Source organism: Anguilla anguilla, chromosome 1 (assembly GCF_013347855.1).
Source record: "Anguilla anguilla isolate fAngAng1 chromosome 1, fAngAng1.pri, whole genome shotgun sequence".
NCBI lineage: Eukaryota > Metazoa > Chordata > Actinopteri > Anguilliformes > Anguillidae > Anguilla > Anguilla anguilla.
Window position 1 is genome coordinate 33278068 of NC_049201.1, and position 21144 is coordinate 33299211.

At 40.8% G+C, this 21144-nt stretch overlaps 1 protein-coding gene across 6 annotated transcripts in view; it reads left to right on the forward strand.

Moving 5' to 3' along the window:
- Positions 1-21144, forward strand: part of LOC118229507 (protein FAM184A-like) — a 142389-nt gene that overhangs the window by 61921 nt on the left and 59324 nt on the right. For all 6 annotated transcript variants that reach the window (XM_035421500.1, XM_035421539.1, XM_035421518.1 and 3 more), the window contains exons 7-9: positions 3937-4098; positions 5085-5206; positions 20664-20814. In XM_035421500.1, the coding sequence (XP_035277391.1) occupies positions 3937-4098; positions 5085-5206; positions 20664-20814 (435 nt within the window). The remainder of the gene's footprint in view (positions 1-3936; positions 4099-5084; positions 5207-20663; positions 20815-21144) is intronic.

Here is a 21144-nt window from a genome sequence, read left to right on the forward strand (position 1 = left end):
GAGGTCAGAACAGCTGAGACACTGACCCATTTCAAACGACGACTGAAGACTCACCTCTTCAGGCTGCACCTCTCCCCATCCCTCCCTACCCCCCTGTAAGCGTAGGGTTGTAACTAGACAGCTGTTTCGTAGGTGACTTAGGTGCATTAACTGTCTTAACTACTGCTTGTATTTTTTCCATAGACTGCGTTGTTGCCGTTCTCGTTGTTAGTGTTAATCAGTTTAACCTCCAGGGTCCAAGTTGAACTATGTGGTTGTTCCCTGCACTTGGACCGGTACTTCTCTCTAGGGGTTTCGTCATACTTGTTCCTGGTTATGGTTATACACTTTGTTGTACGTCGCTCTGGATAAGAGCGTCTGCCAAATGCCTGTAATGTAATGTAATGTAATGAAATCAATACAAGCTCATTTCAAGCCCAGGCAAAGCCTTAAAAATCCACATCACCAATCCTGGGTAGGGAAGGAAAAGAAAATTTTGGGCACATAATTTTCCAACTATTTCTGTTGAACGTTACTTCACAAGATGTACTTCACAAGACTTCAAAGTGATGATATCCTATACCAACGAATCAGTGGCGGCTGCTGACCAGAATTAGTATTGAGAACATTGAGGCCATTATCTAAAATGCTTCTGAGTTGCCATTATAATGGCTTGCCACTGGCTGGCAGTGTACTGGACAGAAGTTATCCTGTCCATGTTGCATCATTGCAGGTCCCATTGGCTATATTTAGGGACAACTTGGCCAGTACTTGTCAGAGAAGCTTATATGTGGGCTCGTTTTGTTTCAAAGAATATGCAAACCAGAGATAATGTTATTTTGTACACAGTACTTTAGGTGTGTATGCCACGGTCAAACAGACAGCAGTGATAATTCCTCGGAAGTAAACACTGGACATTCTATCAAGGTTTCTCCGAGTTAGTAGGTTTTTGGAGCTAAAATGACTATGGATTCTTGCCGTGAGAAGCATATCAACTTTATCGTGATTTGTGTCATCTGTGGAGTTCCAAAATGCAAAGAAGGTGATGGACCCCCCAAGCATGTTCTGCCATCCCACAAAATAAGCAACTGTTGTTTCTAAAACATTGGCATGGTAAAATAGTTTATAGAGATAGAACCATGAGTTTTAATACTTTCAAATGGTGTATCATGTGACCAGACAGATTGAAAATTTCACTGTAAAATTGTGGAATGAATGCAAATAAACTCACTGTGGTCCAAATATAAGCTGGTGCCACTTCAGGGGTTAAAACAGCTTGAAGCGGTCTATAAGGAAATACAGCTCTACACATCCCTGCCACATGAAGAGTACTAGTGTCCTGGCTAGTGTCATTGCTGAACATGACACCTTTAAGTCCCTTGGAAAGTTCTATTTTCAAGAGGTTCTGTGAATGTTTGGATCCAAGCTACTATGCCAATTCAAAGAACCAAGTCAGGCAACATACTAATCAACCAAAGAAAAAATATGGAAGAGAACCTAATGTCTCTTCTTGAGTCTGCGTCCTTCAACTGTGTCATGTATGATCTCTGGTCCAGTCAAATAAAATCCTTCCTGGGAATAACGGGGCACTTTCTACTGGAATGTGTTATGCTACAAATGTTCCAGTAGTTGCCCTACAGGAGAAAAAATTGCAAGTGTATATGAGGAAACCATGTACTTAAAAAATCAATACTGTTGTAACTGTCAATACCAGCATCATGGTGACTGCCTTTGCTCACTTTGAAGATGATTCTTCCCCTGAAGAAAACATCACTTATGATCAAGATGATCAAGAGGAAGATCCGTAGCCTGTCAGTTCAACTTCTCCGGACAAAGCTTACTTTACCCAGCATGAAAGGTGCTTTGCCCTCACTCTGCAGCTTGTCATCAAAAATTGCCTTAAATCAACCGATCATCTTAACAAAGCCATCATCTAAAGCCTCAAAAAAAATTCTCACTACCATAAATCATCTTTTGCTCAGGATCTCTTTGAAGGGCAGAATTGTCTTCAGCCTGCAACCCTGATAAGGTGGAACTTTCAACTAAACATGCTTCACTCTGTTCTCAATGCTGATGAGAAGTTGGATGAGTTGCCCAACACAAAACTTTCCACCTCAGAAAAGTTGTTACTCACAGATGCTGTGGATATCTTAAGACACTGCTGATTATGTTCAAAGCTTGGTTGTTGTCACTGCCGTCTAAATTATTCCATGTATCAGAGGGCTCAACAGCCTCATTCATTGGCTCACCAGGTACAATGGAAAGCATTTCAAAGCTCTCAAGGAGGCAACTGTGAAGCACCTGGCCATGTATGGGCAGAAAAACTTCTACCAAATTGCCTCAGTCCTTGACTCACACTTCACAGTTGCATGGTGCAGTGAAAAAGAGAATAGTACTCTGAAAGCAGAGGTCAAAGATGCTGCTCCAAAATTAATCACAGCAGAGCCATCACACCCACTGACCCAGCTGTGCAGAAACATACAACATACATACTGTTTGGTTTCATGAACCAGCAAATCACATCTTAAGCAGACGTCTCTCCCATGACTACAGAAATGGAAGAGTACCTTAGCTCTCCACATCTCCCATCATCCTACCAATCCACTGTTATTCTGGAAGGGACACAGTAATAACTGTACTGAGCAAATTGGCATCTGAATACTTGGATGTTCCTGCATCCTCTGCTTTAGAGCATATTTAGCATTGAAGGCTGCGTATTCACGCCATTCTGATAGCCTTTTTTGAAACACTGAAGTTCTTAAAGTGTAATATGCTAAGTTTCCCTCAATGATGAAAAAATATCACATTTCAGCCCACTTTTGTCCTGTGCCTGTGAAAGTGTACTGTGAATTAGATCCAATTAAATGAGTAAAATGAGCCAAGTGAAGTTTGTTGATTGTGTTTCAAATTCCAGAAATTAAGGGTATAGAAACTATTTAAAAATACATGAAGTCATTTAAAATCCGTTGGCCAAAAAGTCTATTTCAAATACTATTTGAAGTAATTTCAAATACTTTCCAAAATACATTTGCAAATGCATTCAAATATTCCGTTTTTTCAAATTACCATTTCTGTTTGTATTAGTTTGAGTGGAAGTAATTGGAATACCTGAAACAGTATTTTGACACAGGTCTGGAAATAAAAATCTCAGCTACACCTAAAATCTCTTAACAAACAAATTCACAAATCTCACAATTTCACACTACCACAACAGTCTACAACCCATGAAAAAAATTTAAATATGTGAATTTTGTCATATGTGCAATTTTAAATTAAAATTGAGTGGTGAGATACTGTCTAAAACACAATATTTTGTAAGTATTAGCAACAGGATTTATGAACTGGCCATATAATAACAGTTTAGCAGCACTTCTGCCAGAAGTGGTCTACACAGAGGGGCGTTTGAAAATATTGTGGATATAGTTGTTTAATAACTATTTTCAATACATTTAATGCTCTTCTGTTGATTAATTGAAATCAAAGTTGTTAATTTCTTGCGTCGACTCCAAGTTGCAACTGTTTTTTGTCAAAAATGTCAAAGTGCCTGTAATTAAGATGAATACCCTTCCCCAATGTATGTGGAGATGTGGACTTCAAATAAGAGCTTAATTAGGGCTGGGTCAAGCCCTTTACCACTTGAAAACTACTTATAAGGGACAACCCTTAGTGTGTGAGCACACAAGAGTACACCTTGGGGTGGGGTAAATTTATTTTTGTTTTCACCTTAAATCTGCAACTGATTTAGACCAAACCAGGTTTTATATATTACTTCAGTTTTAGTAAATGTTTTTTTTTTTTGTTTGTTTGAATAGCCAATACAATTTTAGTGTTTACTGAAGTATATTTAAGCTATTTATTGAAGTTTCATCACTCCTAGATGTAGGACCATAATATTAGATCCTGCTTGCTGCCTAGGGTGTTCACCTGAAGATTTCCCCCACTCCCCCTCACTTTCAGATGACACACCTGCAGGAGAAGGTGCATCAGGGTGAGCTGGCCTTCACTTCAGCCCAGAGCCACATTGCTAGTCTGAAAGCAGCCCAAGAGAAGCTGCTGACTGAGCTTGATGCCACCAGGGCTCGACTGAGGGAGACCAGCAACCTCTTGACTGCACTACAGGTAGGAATGACAACCAAACTGACCTACATGCTCAAGAACTTCAGAGTTAAATACAGGCTAAATTGTAAAATCAATGTGAAACTCTGGTGTAGTGGTTAAGAAAAAATTCATGCAAAAATAAAAAAAGTTATCTAACTTCAGATTAGGGCTGTTGATTAAACGATCTCAGTCTGTCCTTTCATTTTATGTATTTTTCACTTTATGAACCCCCAGCAGCACAAGGGGATGCGTATATGGTACGATAACAAGATCTTGAGTCATCTTCAATACAATCATTATTTCATATCCAGTTGGGTCTGTTTCCATTGTAGGAATTTCTTAACAAAAGTGATGGTGTTGGAGATAAAGATAACAAATGGCAGAGTCAGGAGCTCCTTTATATAATTTAATAATATGACTGGTCGGGAAGAGGTACAAGTACACTCTTCAAAAATAAAAAGTCAAATATATGAGTGTATATAGTTTTCAGATGCAAAGAACTGTCATTTCAGCCTATGAGATCCATTTAATCACCAAATGCAAAGATTCTATTTAGCCAATCATCAGTTAGGATCAGGGAGTCCATACCAAGGCTGACCATGCAGGTCTAGAGGTCCTCTAATCCCGCAAAGCACTTGATATATACCACAGCTGGAGTCTATCTCCTCTAGCTTACATTCCAACAGGAACATGGCATGGGGTGAAACAGCATGCACTTAGATATAGGCTATAGACATGTAAAAGTACACTCTCAGAAGTACTTTTGTCAAGTTACCATAAGATCTATATATTTTATATAATTGCTTATATAACATTTTCTGTAAGTCAACTTTTTAATCATAACCCATCACCATCAACCTACATGCATCCTACATACAAACAAATACAAGCCTCAGGCAAAAGCCAGTCAAGCTGCAAGCCCCAATTGTTATGCATGGTTTCCACTTTCCTTGTTTCATGGCCCTCCCAAGACCCTGTCCTAATCTGACCCTGTCACTGCTCCACAGAGTCAGATGGAGACCCAGAAAGAGGAGCATGAGGCCAGGCTCGTTGCTGTGAAAACTGAGGAGAAGCTGAAAATGGACAAGACTGCCTTGGATTTGGAGCTCAAATGGACTGAGACCCTAAGGTGTGGTTCCCTTTCAGTCAAAGTAAATAGCTTATACGTCTCAGGTGGCTGGTTGCAACAGTGATATTACTATTATCTGCATTAGCATTTTCATTGTTATGATGATGTTTATTTACTAGGCAGATCTTGCCTGGGCAGTCTTATGGAGTAACAGAACATGCAAGTGCCATGTCTACCTGAGTACAATGCAAAACTCTAGAAACTAATGGTGTGAAGAAACAGAAAGGTCACAAGACTCACAAATGAAATATATTACCTAAATGTCCTACAGTGGCAGAAAGGCAGAGCTGATAATGCCAGCTAATGGGGCTGAAATATAGAGTGAATTAGGTTGCTGTAAAACTTGATGATTATAAAGAGGGCCTGCAGAAAACCTCAGTTTATGTCACATATATTTCAATCCTCCACCACCAAGAGATTGATGGAACCTCTATTTCAAGCCACATACCTATCAATCATTCAATTAATTGTGTCTTTTATATTGAATAATTATTTAATTACCTCTTACAGTAATCAGCCTCAAGAGTAGATTGATGCGCTGTTTGTGTCTGATTGTTTCAATACATTACAATGTTCATCAAGAAAAATACAAAGTTTTTTTTTCCTTCATTGTTTTCATACAATAATGGTGTTAATCAGAGCCCGACCGATGCCAGATTTTTGGGTCCGATGCCGATCCCGATCCCGATTTTGGAGAGTCCTAGCCCGCCGATTACCGATGTTTTGACCGATATTTTGTCAAAAAGTGCAACATTTTCAAATCAATTTGAAAAACTTATATTTTATCAAAGTTTCTATATTTGAGAACATTTAACTTATAAGCAAACAAATAAATAAAAATAAACACACAAATAACTTTTTGATAGATAAAAAAATGTAAAAGATGGTATTCGATTAAATATATATAATAACACCACCTTAAAGTGGTGTGAATTAAAAATAACTTGACAGGTTGCTTTTACTCCTTTCTTTTCCAGCCATCTATAAACAAATTAATTTTAAAAAATCAGTTTTCCAGTTTCAAACATGTATTTTTATGAATATTATTATTGTTGTTGTTGTTATTAATTTGTTATTATTATTTCTTAGTATCTATTCTCAGTAAATGAATTATATTTTCTTATTTTATTCCTACTACATGATCTCAAAGAGTAAGACTTTATCTAGCGAGCTTCCCTGTCCATAAGAATTTGGCGGTGAAAAAAACTACAATGCGCTCTGACGCGTGACTAGATGACACACACTCACTTGCAATAACACATTAGCTGTTGACATAGCCTCATTATTTCTTATTATTTATTCTCAGTAAGTTAAATGAATTATATTTTCTTATTTTATTCCTACTACATGATCTCAAAGAGTAAGACTTTTAGCGGAGCTAATGAGTGAATCAAGTGTAACGTTAGATGAAACTAAATTGACTGGATGAAATACGTAAGGTGAGGCTTGTCCATAAGAATTCGGTGGTGAAAAAAACTACAATGCACTTTCGTGCAGGTTACCTGCACTAACTGTTGGTTGATTCACTTCTCCAACAGCAATCCTTCTCTCATGTTATCGCGACAAAGCTAGATAACATGGCTTAAAATGATCCACGTTAGAAGTGTTTTATCGGCGTTTTTACTGTCTGGTTAGCTTGCTACAATGACGCGTGACTAGATGACACACTCGCTTGCAATAACGCGTTGGCTGCAGAGACTGTAAAACATATGGACAAAGCTACTGTGACATCACCCATTGCCTCTCCGTGGGTCTGTAAAACACGTTTTGAAGCTCAATGGCGGGCGCGGCCATGTTCTCGATTTGGAGCCAAAACCATAGAGTTAAGCGGTCTTGTGATTTTTACAATGTGATTGACAGCCCGGTGCGGAAAAGCCCATCAACCTGAACGAACGATTTCAGAACGATTTCAGGCTAGCTGACTGTCTGCCGTTATGTTTTAAAATATATGATCAAATGTTTACGGAGTTTAATTTCCATCCGTGACTGTACTGTGTCATGTAATCACGTTATATGTATGACATTAATAATACAATTATGTTCAGTTATCTTCAATTTATGTTTCTCGGCAAAACGAATATGCTTAGCTAGCATATCAGCTTGCCAGTGAGCTAGGTAAGCTATCCGTGGTTAGCTCACGCATTAGCAATATGAACTACAGGGAAAGAACATCGACTGCACTGATGGTCAATCAATCAGAGATGTGTAGACTACTGGAGACTACTGAAGACCCACCTCTTCAGGCTGCACCTCTCCCCATCCCTCCCTTCCCCCCCTGTAAATGACTAAACTTAGGGTTGTAACTAGGCAGCTGTTTAATAGGTGACTTTGTTGATGCGCCAGTCTTAACGACTACTTGTATTTTTATTTATTTTTATTTTTCCATAGATTGCGTTGCTGCCGTTCTCGCTGTTAGTGTTAATCAGTTTAACCACCAGGGTCCAAGTTGAACTATGCGGTTGTTTCCTGTACTTGGACCGGTACTTCTCTCTAGGGGTTTCGTCATACTTGTTCCTGGTTATGGTTATACACTTTGTTGTACGTCGCTCTGGATAAGAGCGTCTGCCAAATGCCTGTAATGTAATGTAATGTAATGTACTGGTGATTTGACTAGGCTAATTTTCATATAACTGTCTGGTAGACCTGCTGTTAACCAAGCAAGTTATCGTCGTAGGTTTTCGCCACAGTCCGTTAATGAACCATTAACTGCTACTACTCCATCGCCGTTTGTGGTGTTTACTTGCTGGGTGACGCTAGCTGACCGATCGTTCGCAAGTCACTTTTTACCGAATAAAAATTAACACTGTCAGCGGTGATTATCAAATCTACCAAGTATTTTAATAACTGATCTACAGTGTGTCGACCAATGGACAGTCATAAGACGAATAAAATACACCTATTATGACTATTTGTTCTTGTGAGAAAAAATTATTGGCTTTGTATTTTGATCGCATTTGTACCGTGGAAACCGGATATGAAAACACCTATACTGGAGCCATCCATAGTGGCGCTAGTGAGCAACCAGGAACTACAACACCAGGAAATGAGCTTCAAAAACGAAGTCTGGTTTTGGCCGCTTGGTTGGCTGTTGACACAGCATCATATAGTAGCTAATATCATTATCTGAGATAAAAAAACAAATGTGTGATGCATTCAATCACCATTTTATTTTGGCTGGTTATTTATTTGAGAATACAGCGATGTCCCCTGGAAATGTAGATCCCACGCTGCCACTTCATAAAGGCTTGCTAGCCAGCTAGCTTGCTAAAGTGAACCAAATATGTTAACTAGCTCGCTCGCTTGATAATGAGGATTGATAAACATAGTGGTAGTATAAACCCATTTAATTAAGAACTTTCACTAAATATACATACCTTTATTACGGCAATCGAATCTGTGCAGACAAGTCTTGCAGTGGAGAATATTGGATGAGGCACGAGTGACAAGCGTCTTATTTACACAAGTAGGGCGTCAGCTGCTGCAGTTCACACTTGTATTAGAGCTCCCTCTACTGGATAATTCTAGTAAACAGCAATTACAACGTTCGAACAGACAAGTACAGATAAATAATTAATGTTTTTTTGTTTATTATTCTTATTTAAAATTCGGGACACACCGGCTGCATAACTGCCGATCCCGATGTCGTCAAAAAAGTCAAATAATGGCCGATATATCGGCCAAACCGATAAATCGATCAGGCTCTAGTGTTAATGTCCCTCTGCCCCAAGTGGGGGTGCTTGTTGCCTAGAACTGTATGGGCTGGTCTGCTTGTTTTTAGGGAATTGTGGTCTCCAGTGGGAGACCCATGTAAGGAGATCCAAAGGTGATTCCTTTCTCATATAAGGGCCTTTTCTGAAGTTCCCATTTTTTTCTATTTCCCATTTTGCTTTACCCCTCCAGGGGAGCACACAGGTCTTTGTGTGTGCTCCTAGACTTTTTTGTTGTAACACAATTTTTTTTATAAATAAAATTTCATCTTTGTACAAACTAGACGGCAGCCTTAAGAGGTGGTTTATTGTTAAATGCATTAATTTTCTGCGAACCAATATTCAGCATGCATTCATCCACTGAATGAGTTTATTGTAGGCTTGTAATTCTTCCCTCCTAACTCTGAAACCATTGTACAAGGTCGATCAGTTCTTACCATGTTGTGTATTGAGAGAGCCATTTCTCCAAACCATTAATGTCCCAAAATGTTGCTCCTTCATTATAGCAGTGCTGGCTGACCTTGGAAGTTTAGCTGTTTCACAGTCACTCGGCTTGCTTTCTAATATTGTCCTGTTACCAAAATGTGCATGCATCTTTGTTACATCATTAAATCAATTTACAGACTTTTAATGGGGGTATGCATTGAGTTTAATCTTTGACCTATAGGTGGCACTACAGGCTCCTACATTGCTCAGATGGCATTGTATCAGATTTTGTTCAGCACATTGAAATGTATGCCTATTTCCAGGCTTCCAATGTAAACATTGGGATCTACTGTACATGTACTGTACCTGCTTACCTACAGGTGGTACTACAGGCTCCTACAATGCCCAGTAAAATAGCACTGTATCAGGTTGTGTTTAGCACAAAAAAAAGCTGCACATAGGACTCTAAGCCGGAAAATGCAGTTTGGGAAGACACCAGACTCCCAACACAAGCTCGTTAATAGGGGAGATCGGGGTTGGTTGGCACACGGGTTGGTTGGCACACAGTTAATTTCCAGGCCACTATAGGGTGCTGCCACAAAAATCTAACATTAAAATGATTGCCTTCTTGACCTGAACACATCCATTCTGTAAAAACATCTGAAGGTCACTGTCACGGAGTAAGCCGTTTCGTGGAACACTTTTCGTGCTGCAATCATTGGTATTTTGACATCTTTTAGTTTACGCTGAATTGTAGCAGTTACGTGTCATATGTTCCGGTTTGTCCGTACCCACTATTAACAGCGTGTCCATATACATTTAGAGTGCCGGGAAAGGCCTAGCGGTATTCGTAAATTTAAAAACATTGGAAGAAAAACACAACATTGGTATTACAAATACATTTGTTAGCGTTTATTTTTAGTATTCTGCCAAAACAAGAAAATCACAATCTATATTCAACATACATTCATTCAGTGTTCTTCCGTGTTGTTTCTCCTGCAAAACAGGCGCGGCCACCAAGTGGTATTTTTGTAGAGGATTTTCTGGGGGTGTTATTGGGCTGTGCCATTGTAGGAGGGGTGATTTAGTGAGCAGCGTACTAAAACGTATATTAATGCTGTTCAGAACCCTGTAGATTATGGAAAGGTGAATTCCTATGTTTGTTACTTGTCTGTAATTACTGTGATTGCTTATTGATTTTAAATAAGCAATTGGTAGTGTTTGTTGTTTAAATTGCTGCTTATTACTGCAATGGTAGGAGCTGCTGCTTTAAAGGGCTTGCATTAGGCTCCTCAGGGGAGTTGGGTTTTTACAGTTGAGGTTACTGGTCGTCACCAGTGCAGTAAAGACAGTACGGGTAGTTATGTGTGCAGGGTCTGAGGAAAACATAGCCTGGCAACATATGCCCATTTAATTTCTTTTTTGTACAGTTTTTTGTTTGGTTTTTTTTTTTTTTTTGATGTACCATAAACTGTATATAGTTTGACACTGGCTATCCACCTGCTGAAAAATAAATAAAAAATCTCTGGTTTTGGAAAACACTGTCTCCTCCGCTACTTACCATCGTCCAGCCACCGGTCAATCTCTTATAGTCACTAACTGTTGAGATGAGGACAACTTTTTAATTTTGCAGTGTCAAAACAAAAAAAAAATGGTCCCCCCACTAAATACATTATAGAACTGTGTTAAATAGAGATATAGAAAATGTACTAATTTCAGTTGATAGAGATAGGAATCAGCTATATTTTGATATGAAATTTGAAAGCCTGTGGTGAGTGATGCTAGCTGGCTAACATTTTATTACAGAGGTGTGTCATAATGTGGGTGGGGTTGGTTGGCACACTGATTTTGGGGTTGGTTGGCAACATGCGGCAACCAAACCTCAGTATAGCCATTTGGTTACAAATGTATTAACTTGTGCATTTTACATATGTTAAACATAATGAATATTATATAATACTATTATATGTAGTATGTTATATTATTATAAATTATGCATTATATTTTTATCGGGATTGTAGGTTCATTGCTCATTAATATAAGCTTATTATGTATTAAATATGAATTTTGTATTTGGAAACATTTTTAAACATTTAAAAATTTCTTGTAGGGGTCAAAATTGTCAGAAAATTTTAAAGAAAAACAGACAGAGGAAAGACACCAGCACACATTATGCTAGAGGCAGTCAGACAGGTGAAGACTCAAAGCAAAAGTATCAGGAGTACAGTGAAGGAGTTCAATATGCCATTCCGCACGCTAACCAGATACTGCCACAAGATCAGCCAGGATGAGATTGAAGGCAAGAAGGAGCTAGGTGTAGTTGTTGGTTCCATCAGGAATAGACAAATATTTTTCCCAGATTTGGAAAGGGAGCTGGTTGTGTATCTGTCCAAGTTAGCCGACATTTATTATGGCCTATCACCCAGGGAGGTTAAAAAGCTAGCCTTTCAGCTTATGTTTTATGGTTCTGGTTTGAATTAAATGCTCAAATTATTTCTATGTGTCACTTCATTCTTTGTAACTATAGCATTTTAACTTTGTGCCAACCAGCCCCATTGCTTGTGCCAACCAACCCCCGTGTTGGGGCTGGTTGGCACAAGTGCACAACTTGACTTTAATCATGAATAAAATCATTTTAGGAATCATTTGTGAACATTAAATGTATCTGTTTTTTAGCTGAGATCTTAATCTTTCAGTTGTTACTGGTTAGACTATTTTAACATACGGCACGCCTGAGAAATATGACAGAGAGTGAAAAGTGTGCCAACCAACCCCGATCTCCCCTACTTCAAGCCGTAGACACACGATTCCAAAGCGGTGCGAACACTCGGTGCAAGTCCAACGGTACAGCAATCCAGGGTTATTCGACGGGGACACCGAGGCTAGGGTAGCGTCCTAAAAATCAACATGAGCCCCGGCTCGGGTACGGAGGAAAAAGGACAATTTTGAAAAAGGAAAAAGAAGCGCCGCAGCCTCGGTGGACATTTTTTTTTTAATTAAAAAAATGACTTAAAAACCTGGTCGGGTGAGAGAGCGGTCTGAGCTGTCATTGGCTGTTTGGAGGGCAAACCTTCATATCAGATCCACCTTTCCCATTGGGGATGGGTTTCAATAACTTCGGTGAATATTTATTCAATGTTGATCTAGTTGGATAATTATTTAGCAATGCAAGAAAGGTGAATATACTTTGTACCCCGACCTTTGTTGTGAATATTAAAAGATAACCATACCAAACATGATTACTTTCAGTTCAGGTTACGGGAAGATGAATAATTATTTCTTAGTTGTGCAGGTTATGGAACTCAGAAACACGATACTGAAAGATTCTAATAGCCTGCACTCACTTAGAGTTTTTCAGACCTGTTGGATATTGGAATGGTATTTGCTAATTATGCTTAATACAATTAGACTTTTCTCTGGTGTGAATGGAGTGGCCTTGAATTACCGAGGGTGCCCGCTAGTCGTCGGTGGTGCTCTATAGGGGATACACAGCAATTATCTAGGCGCCGAGCTGGCGCAGTTCGAAGCTATCACACCGTGGGGGGTTCACACCGGGGGCGTGGTTAACAATGAATGAACATTTGTTACTATAGCCGCGTTTCCACTGCAGGAACTATACCCCGGAACTAGGAACCTTTTGAGGAACTCAGTGCGTTTCCACCGCAGGAACTAGGGTCTAAATTTAGTTCTGGGGGCTTTGTTTTACCCCCCAAAACGTTCCTGCTCGGGGGGTAGTACTTTCCGAAAGTACAGGAACCTTTTGGGTGGAGCTTGCAGCGCTGAACATTTCTGATTGGTCGAGTACTCGCAGCATTTGTGTTGTATTTATTTTCCGCTATTACCCGCCATGTTTGAAAATATGCAGCGGCAAACCAATTTATTTTCATAATAACTTCAAATCAAACTTGTATGTTATGCGGCGCAGTAGCCTAGTTTTGGTTATAGCCTGTCAACGTCTTGGAATTATAATGTGTGCTCTTCTGTTCTTTTCTTGCTTTAGTATTCGTTTTATAAAATGCTAAGCATTCGTGCTGGGACAGCATATTACGTAGGCTACCAAAACATTCAAACGGATTAATTCGGTTGCTGAATATTTTCTTCTGGATTTTCTTTGTTAGCCCGTTGTAATTGACTCAAAACGTTTGATACAGTTATGTGAGGTATGCGGTAGTTCTGCATAATTAACATTGGTGATACAGTACAAGGAAACTGGAAATCACCATCCGCACTTTTTATCCGGGTAAAATAACAGGTTAATTCTAGTAATCTTCCCTTTAGCTTTTTCAGACTGCCGTAATTTTACTAAATTTTACTGCCATTTTTCAATTCCACGAAAAGACCAGGAAGACTATGGACTAATTTATGGTGCATGGTTCGCATCTGGAGGGCACACTTCGCTGCTCGGCTAGCAGTAACTTCGAAGGAAAGCAAACGGTGGCTGTACCACTACTAATTTACATTTTCACGCAAGTCCGAGTTTTCGTTCTATTCTTGTCATTTTGCCATTAGCCTATATGGAATTGACGACGAGAAAGTAATCAAACAGCAAATTGTTTACAACGTGTGCATGTTTTCTGCTGTTGTTGCCAGTTATACATATAAATGTGAATGCATTCTGTCGCTTCGGATGTCAAGACATGAAAGCGAATGTTCTCATAAAAACATAATGAATGTGTTTGAGAGATATATGAGAGATATATGAAAATCAGTAAATACAAAAGTAACCATATATAGTCATTGTTGGTAACCCGTTGTATAAGTGGAATAAACCCCTCCGGGCTGTCCCGGTTATTAGAAAATAATGTAGGCTACTTCGGTGGTAGTATGGGGTTACGGAAGAAATCATATGACAGATGGACCGACGACAACGTTGCTTTTTCATACGTCAGTGGGCTAATTTGCCTAATCTTCGCGGTACTTTAGACCCCGGTGGAAACGCAGACAACCATTGGCTGAAGGAACCTTTTAGTTCCTGGTAAAGTAGTTCCTGGGACTGAAAGTTCCGGGTAATTTTGGTGGAAACGCGGCTTATGTCTCCACTAGATTCAAGGAGGTTGTTAATCCCCCCAGTGTCATCTATAGCTTTGGTCTTAGAATTATGAGTATCTGGTGATGCTGAAGGGAAGTGGAAGATAGTGTTGGAATGTTGAAAGTGACAGACACAGGCTCATTTGGGAGCGTATGCAGAAATAAAGTATTTTGTGCCCTCAGAGAGAGGACTGCAGAGAAACAACTTACAACTGCCCTACAGTGTAATATCCTTTAGATGGGGGTATTTTGTTGGGTCATATTGACCCGTAACAACACAAATGACAGTAAAATGCTAAAATTATAGGAAGGTTAAGTATACACTACTGGTCAAAAGTTTTAGAACACCATTTTTCCAGTTTTATTGAAATTTAAGCAGTTCAAGTCCAGTGAATGACCTGAAATTGTACGTAAGGTAAGTGGTAAACTGCCTGAGGTTTTTTTTTTTTTAAAAAAAAAGGTTTAGGTTACCAAAAACTGAAAAAATGTAAATATCAGATTTACAATAAAAGGCCTTTTTCAGGGAACAATTAACGGGTTAACAACTTAAAGCTTTTCTGCAGCAATGGAAGTAAATTAAGCCTTGAAAGTTGATGCAAACAATTCCTAAAGGTGACCCAACTTTTGTTGATTACTTACAAACCCTCTGGCTGTATAAAATCAGTGTTGGAACAGACTGTATTACTACACCCTTCAAAGCATTATTTGGACAATATTGCACTGCAGGACCTAGTATATTTCTATCATAATGGCGATAAAAAAGCAATTAACAAAGAAAGACGGCCAGACCATTATAACCTTTAAAAGTGTAGGGCTTTCCTTTTGAGAAATTGCAAAGCAAGCTACGGTGTCAGTGAGTACAGTTTCCTACACCATCGAAAGGCACTTGGAAACTGGAGGAAACTCTGACAGGAAGAGGTTCAGTGGACCCAAAGCCACAACAGAATCAGAGGACATTTTTCTGAGAGTCAACCGCATGCATGATAGGCGGCTCACAGGACAACAGCTTCAAGCACAGCTTAACAGTGGTCAAAGTAAGCAAGACTCAGTTTCAACTGTGAAGAGAAGACTTCAAGCTGCAGGTTTGACAGGTCGTGTGGCAGTACAAAAGGTATTGCTAAAATGGCTAAGTAAGAAAAAGAGGCTTGCCTGGGCCATGAAGCACCGGCAGTGGACTACTGAAGACTGGAAGAAGGTCTTATGGACCGATGAATCAAAATTTGAAATCTTTGTTTCATCACACAGGTTTTTTGTATGCCGTCGAGTAGGTGAAAGGATGGTCCCTCAGTGTGTGACACAAACTGTCAAACATGGAGGAGGAAGCTTGATGGTCTGGGGCTCTTTTGCTGGATCCAGAGTTGGTGACTTGCACAGAGTGACTGGCACCCTGAACCAAATGGGCTACCACAGCATTTTGCAGCGCCATGCAATACCCTTTAGTCAACGCCTAGTTGGTCTGGGGTTCATCCTACAGCAAAATAATGACCCAGAACATACCTCCAGGCTATCTCAGAACCAGCTCAGAAGAAAAGAACAAAACGGTAGGGTTCAAATAATGGAATAGCCAGCACAGTCTCCGGACACCATCAAGCTGGTTTGGGTGGAACTGGACAGAAGGGTGAAAACAAAGCAACCTACAAGCACAACACATTTGTGGGAACTTCTGCAACAGTGTTGGGAAGATCTTTCCAAACAATATTTGATTTCCATTGCAGAATGAATGCCATGAGTGTGTTCAGCTATTATATCTACAAAAGGTGGCTACTTTGATGAGTCAAAAAATTTGAATAAACTGTGTTAAGCAGAACGATTCCATAATTTATTTATTTTAATCTCCAATTGTTTATTTGTTCTATGCTTTAATTTCAGAGTACATTGAGACAACTGCATAAATTTCAATAAAAACTGGAAAAATAGAGGTGTTCTAAAACTTTTGACCGGTAGTGTCTAGCAAAAATAACAAATTTCACGTTACTGTTCCCGTATTTCTGGAGAGCATTGCCTTTTGCTGAAGTTCAATCTTCCATATATGGGCAGTTCTCCACTCAACAACTGCACTACGGCAGGTTATTTCTTCACAGCACTCCCTTGTGGTTATTGTAGTTTGAAGAAACTGCTAAGAAAATGGCCCCTCATCTTTGTAGAGACTAGGGACTCACTAATATATAGCATTTAAATCCAATCAAAATAGGCTGTTTTTGTCCTTTGCTTGTATTGACAAGAAAATATATGGACATTTTTAGTTTATACACCATTCTGCAAGTTGAAGTTGTGGGTTGAGGACCACTGATTTCAGTTTGTCAGTACATTCAGATCAAAGTGAAACTTAATAAGCAATGCCCTGAATCTGAATTTCTATGATAAGTCGAAAGTACTTTCTGGATCGGATCCTTACTGTGCCAGTAATTCATTCAAAAAATGAAGTGATTAATTCTTACTCATAGTGTCACCCGATGATTGCATATGGACTACTTTGCTGGGCCTCTGCCAGCTCCTGGAATCAGTTGTGCAGTAAGAGTGCTGCAATTTGTTTAGCAGTTTAGCTGGGGGAAAAGAACCTGAGAAGTTGAACACAAATAGACACAAGGAGCACTTGCCACAAGAGGTGGACCCATTGTGCTAACCAGAACTTTTGGAGGACATGCAGTGATGGGGTCACAATGAAGGCTTTATAAATGCTTTTTATAAATGCTCAGCATTTTCTGCCAAACATATTCCCTTTGGTTGCACATACCTAATAAATCCACGAAAAAGTGTTGTTTAAAGCAAAACACAACTGGTGAGCATTCCGTTCTCCATTGTAATATTATGTGCTTGTAATGCAAATATTTTGGGTTTTATTCCGACCTGGGTTACAGCTGTACATTACATTATTATTACATTACATTTATTTGGCAGACGCTTTTATCCAAAGCGACGTACAAAAAGTGCATTTCATGGTCATAGACAACTGCTAAACACAGGTTCAGTAAGGTACAATACTTATTTTGTACAGCTATTTCTAACCAAGAACACAGTTTAGTTCACACAGTGAACACTATTCAGACCTAACCTCTGCAAAGCCAACTAGGCAGAAGAATAAGCTACAGTATTAGGACAAATACAAATTACCAAGAAGTGCTGGGATGGAGCAACATGTAACAAGTGGGGTGGGGGGGGGATTTAGAGTGAAATATACAGCGTGGTGGTGGTTAGTCTAGGTATAGTCTGAAGAGATGAGTCTTCAGGCCACGGCGGAAGATGGGTAGTGAGGGGGAGGTTCGGAGAGGGACGGGGAGTTCATTCCACCACTGGGGAGCTAGGGTGGAGAAGCTTTGTGATCCCCTTGGGCGGGTGGGAGGGGTTACAAGGCGCCCTGCTGCCGCAGAGCGGAGTGGTCGCGCAGGCACATAGAATCGAGCCATGTCCTGCAAGTAGATGGGGGCTGTCCTGTTGGCAGCAGTGTAGGCAAGGGTCAGGGCTTTGAACCGGATCCTGGCAGCGACCGGTAGCCAGTGGAGTGATCGCAGCAGAGGAGTAACATGGGAGAATTTGGGAAGGTTGTAGATGAGTCGGGCAGCGGCATTCTGAATCATCTGTAGTGGCTGTATGGCACAAGCTGGCAGGCTTGCAAGGAGTGAGTTGCAGTAATCAAGGACGAGAGGTCACCGTAGCCTGGACGAGCAGCTGGGTGGTGTGCGTCGTCAGGTATGGTCGAATCCTTCTGATGTTGTACAGAAGGAATCTGCAGGACCGTGGTGTTGCCTTGATGTGCTCCTTGAGGTCCAGTTGGTCATCCAGGACCACCCCCAAGCTCTTGGCAGAGTGAGAGGCAGTCACTGTGGTGTCATCGACCGTGATCTATGATCCTGATCTATGTGGTCACTTCTGGCACTTCTGTGTGTGTGTCTGTGTGTCACTTCTGGCACTACGATCTTTACTTTACTCTAGTGTGTTTCTTTTGCACCTCTGCACCTTGAACTAATGCACTTGTTGTACGTCGCTCTGGATAAGAGCGTCTGCTAAATTCCTGTAATGTAATGTAATGTAATGTGATTGAGAGCTCACGAAGTAAAGAGGTCTTGCACGGGAAGAAGAGCAGCTCAGTTTTGTTGAGGTTGAGCTTCAGATGGTGGCTGGCCATCCAGATGGAGATGTCAGCCAGGCAGGAAGATATCTTATCATTGACCTGTGTGGCCGAGGGGGGGAAAGAAAAGAAGAGTTGTGTGTCATCTGCATAACAATGATAGGAGAAGCCATGTGAATTAATGACTGAACCAAGGGATCTATAAGGATAAGGAGAACAGCAGAGGACCTAGTACAGATCCCTGCGGCACTCCCGTAACAAGGGGATGAGAAGCAGAGGCAGAAGGAGTTCCGGATTGTAGCCACCTTTCCTTCAAAGGCAGCCAGAAAGTCATCTGCGGAGGGGGAAGAGGGAGGTGGGGGTGGAGGAGGAATGAGGAGGGAAGAGAAGGTGGAGAATAGTTTGCGTGGATTAGAGACACATGCACTGATCTTAGATTGGAAAAATGAGGCTTTAGCTGACGTGAGGGCAGATGTGAAAGTCGCCAGCAGGGTATGATATGCGGTCAGGTCATCAGAGGATCAGGATTTCCTCCATTTCCTCTCTGCAGCCCGCAGATGTTCTGCTGGAGCGTAGTGACTCAGTCAGCCATGGGTAGGGGGGTGAGGAGCGTGCTGGTTTGGAGACAAGAGGACAAAGTGAGTCGAGGGACTGGGAGAGGCAGGAGTTGAAGGTGGAGGTAGCAAGATCAACTGGCAGGTTAGAGAAAGACGCAGGAGGGGGAAGTGTAGACAGAGCAGTGGAGATGAGGGAGGATTGTGACAGAGTAGAGAGATTTCTCCTGAAAGTTACTGTGAGTGAGCTGTTGGATGAATTGAGGGGGAGTAAATAGGAGAGGGAGAAAGAAAGAAAGAAGTGGTCCGAGACATGGAGGGGAGTCACTGTAAGTTGGGGAATGGAGCAGCTTCTGGTGAATACAAGGTCTAGTTGGTTACCAGCCTTGTGTGTGGGGGGGGGAAGAGGACAGGGATAGGGCGAAAGACTGGAGGAGTGAGGCTACCCTGGACAGTTGGGAGGTCTCTGGTGGGAGGTTGAAGTCTCCCAGTAGAATAGCAGGAGTGCCATCCTCAGGGAGGGAGCTCAGGAGAGTGTCCAGCTCGTCCAGGAAAGAGCCGAGTGGACCTGGAGGACGGTATAGAACAATAATGTGAAATTTTGAGGGATGAGTTACAGTAATTGCATGAAATTCAAAGGAGGAGGAAGTAGGGTTAGGACTGGGGAGGACACAGAACTTCCAGGACAAGGAAATGAGCAAACCGGTACCCCCGCCTCGGCCAGAGGCCCTGGGGGTGTGCGAGAAGGAGTATCCCGCAGACAGTGCAGCTGGGGTGGCGGTGTTATCGGGAGTGATCCAGGTTTCTGTGAGAGCCAGGAAGTCAAGAGACTTCGTCTTGGCAAAGGCAGTAATGAAGTCAGCTTTCTGGACAGCTGACTGGCAGTTCCATAGTCCACCTGTGACAGTGAATTCCTGAGGTGTGGATAAGGGTGGGTAGATCAGGTTAGATAAATTGCGCCTGCAGTGAACAGACCATTTGGGGCGAGGCAGCGCGCACAAGGGAATTGGATTTATAAACATGATGAACTGACCACGAGGCTGCCTCGCTGGAGCTATAAATACGGGGTGGCAATTACGTATTTGCATTACCTTCATTAGGGCAGATAAGCACCAGGTGAAGCTACTCGAAATTAGCTCAACAATACCGGGCAATTAAACACCAACCCCCACACACAGTTTCACTAACGCGTTTAACTAACAACAGCGAGTCAACTACAGAGATTCTGAGCTAACGCACAACTAAGTTTGCTGACTAGCAACAGTTGAGACAAGTTTAAAAAAGATTATCTAAATTACACACAACTGTAGTATGGTTGAAGCAGGTTCTTAACCTCAGTTGATCTAGTAGAAAAATTTAGCTGCATAAACGGATTGTATATAAATCTCTCATAAATGTTGAAATGTAATCTCATTCAGAGAACCGATCAAATTGAAATTATATTCAAGGTATCACTCCTAAATAAATGTAAAGTACTTCAAAAGTGTGCTATAGAGAAGCAAAAAAGTTACCATGTACTACAAATTAATGAATTGTGTTGGTCTAAGCTTTAACTAAGCTCAGTGCATTGAGGATGCAATCTATTTCCTAGACAATAATGATTGTCTGCCAGCAATGTGTTGATACACTTTGTTAAAATGAAAGTTTGTAAAAACCAGCTGTGTCTCTCTCTACAGACAGGAGTGTAAGAAACTGAGGGAGGAGTTAAGGGAAGAACATGAAGAGGAGAAGCGGGCGGCTCTGGTAGAGCTGTCCCAACTGAAGGACCAGGAGATGAGTGTTGCTAGAGAGGGCTGGCAGAGGAGAGGGGAGGACCTGCTGGAGCAGGTAATTTATGAGCCCTTATACAGCTTATATTGGACATATGTCATCAGATGCAAGCTGTTTATGCAGTCAGGCATTTATATAAATATGGGATACGAGGTTATTTCAGTATCGGCTAATAATGGCTTAGTATATACATATCAGTGTTGGCCAATAAACTAGGATTATGGCCAATATGATGACCCAACATGCATGCAGAGAGGCAACACAAGTGATGGTCAAAAAGAAGCCTAATCATAGAACTTCTTTTATTTATAATTTATTTTTATGTGATATTTTTAACAGCCAAACTCACGCAAAGAAATACAGCGACTCAGTAGCTCTGAACCTGTC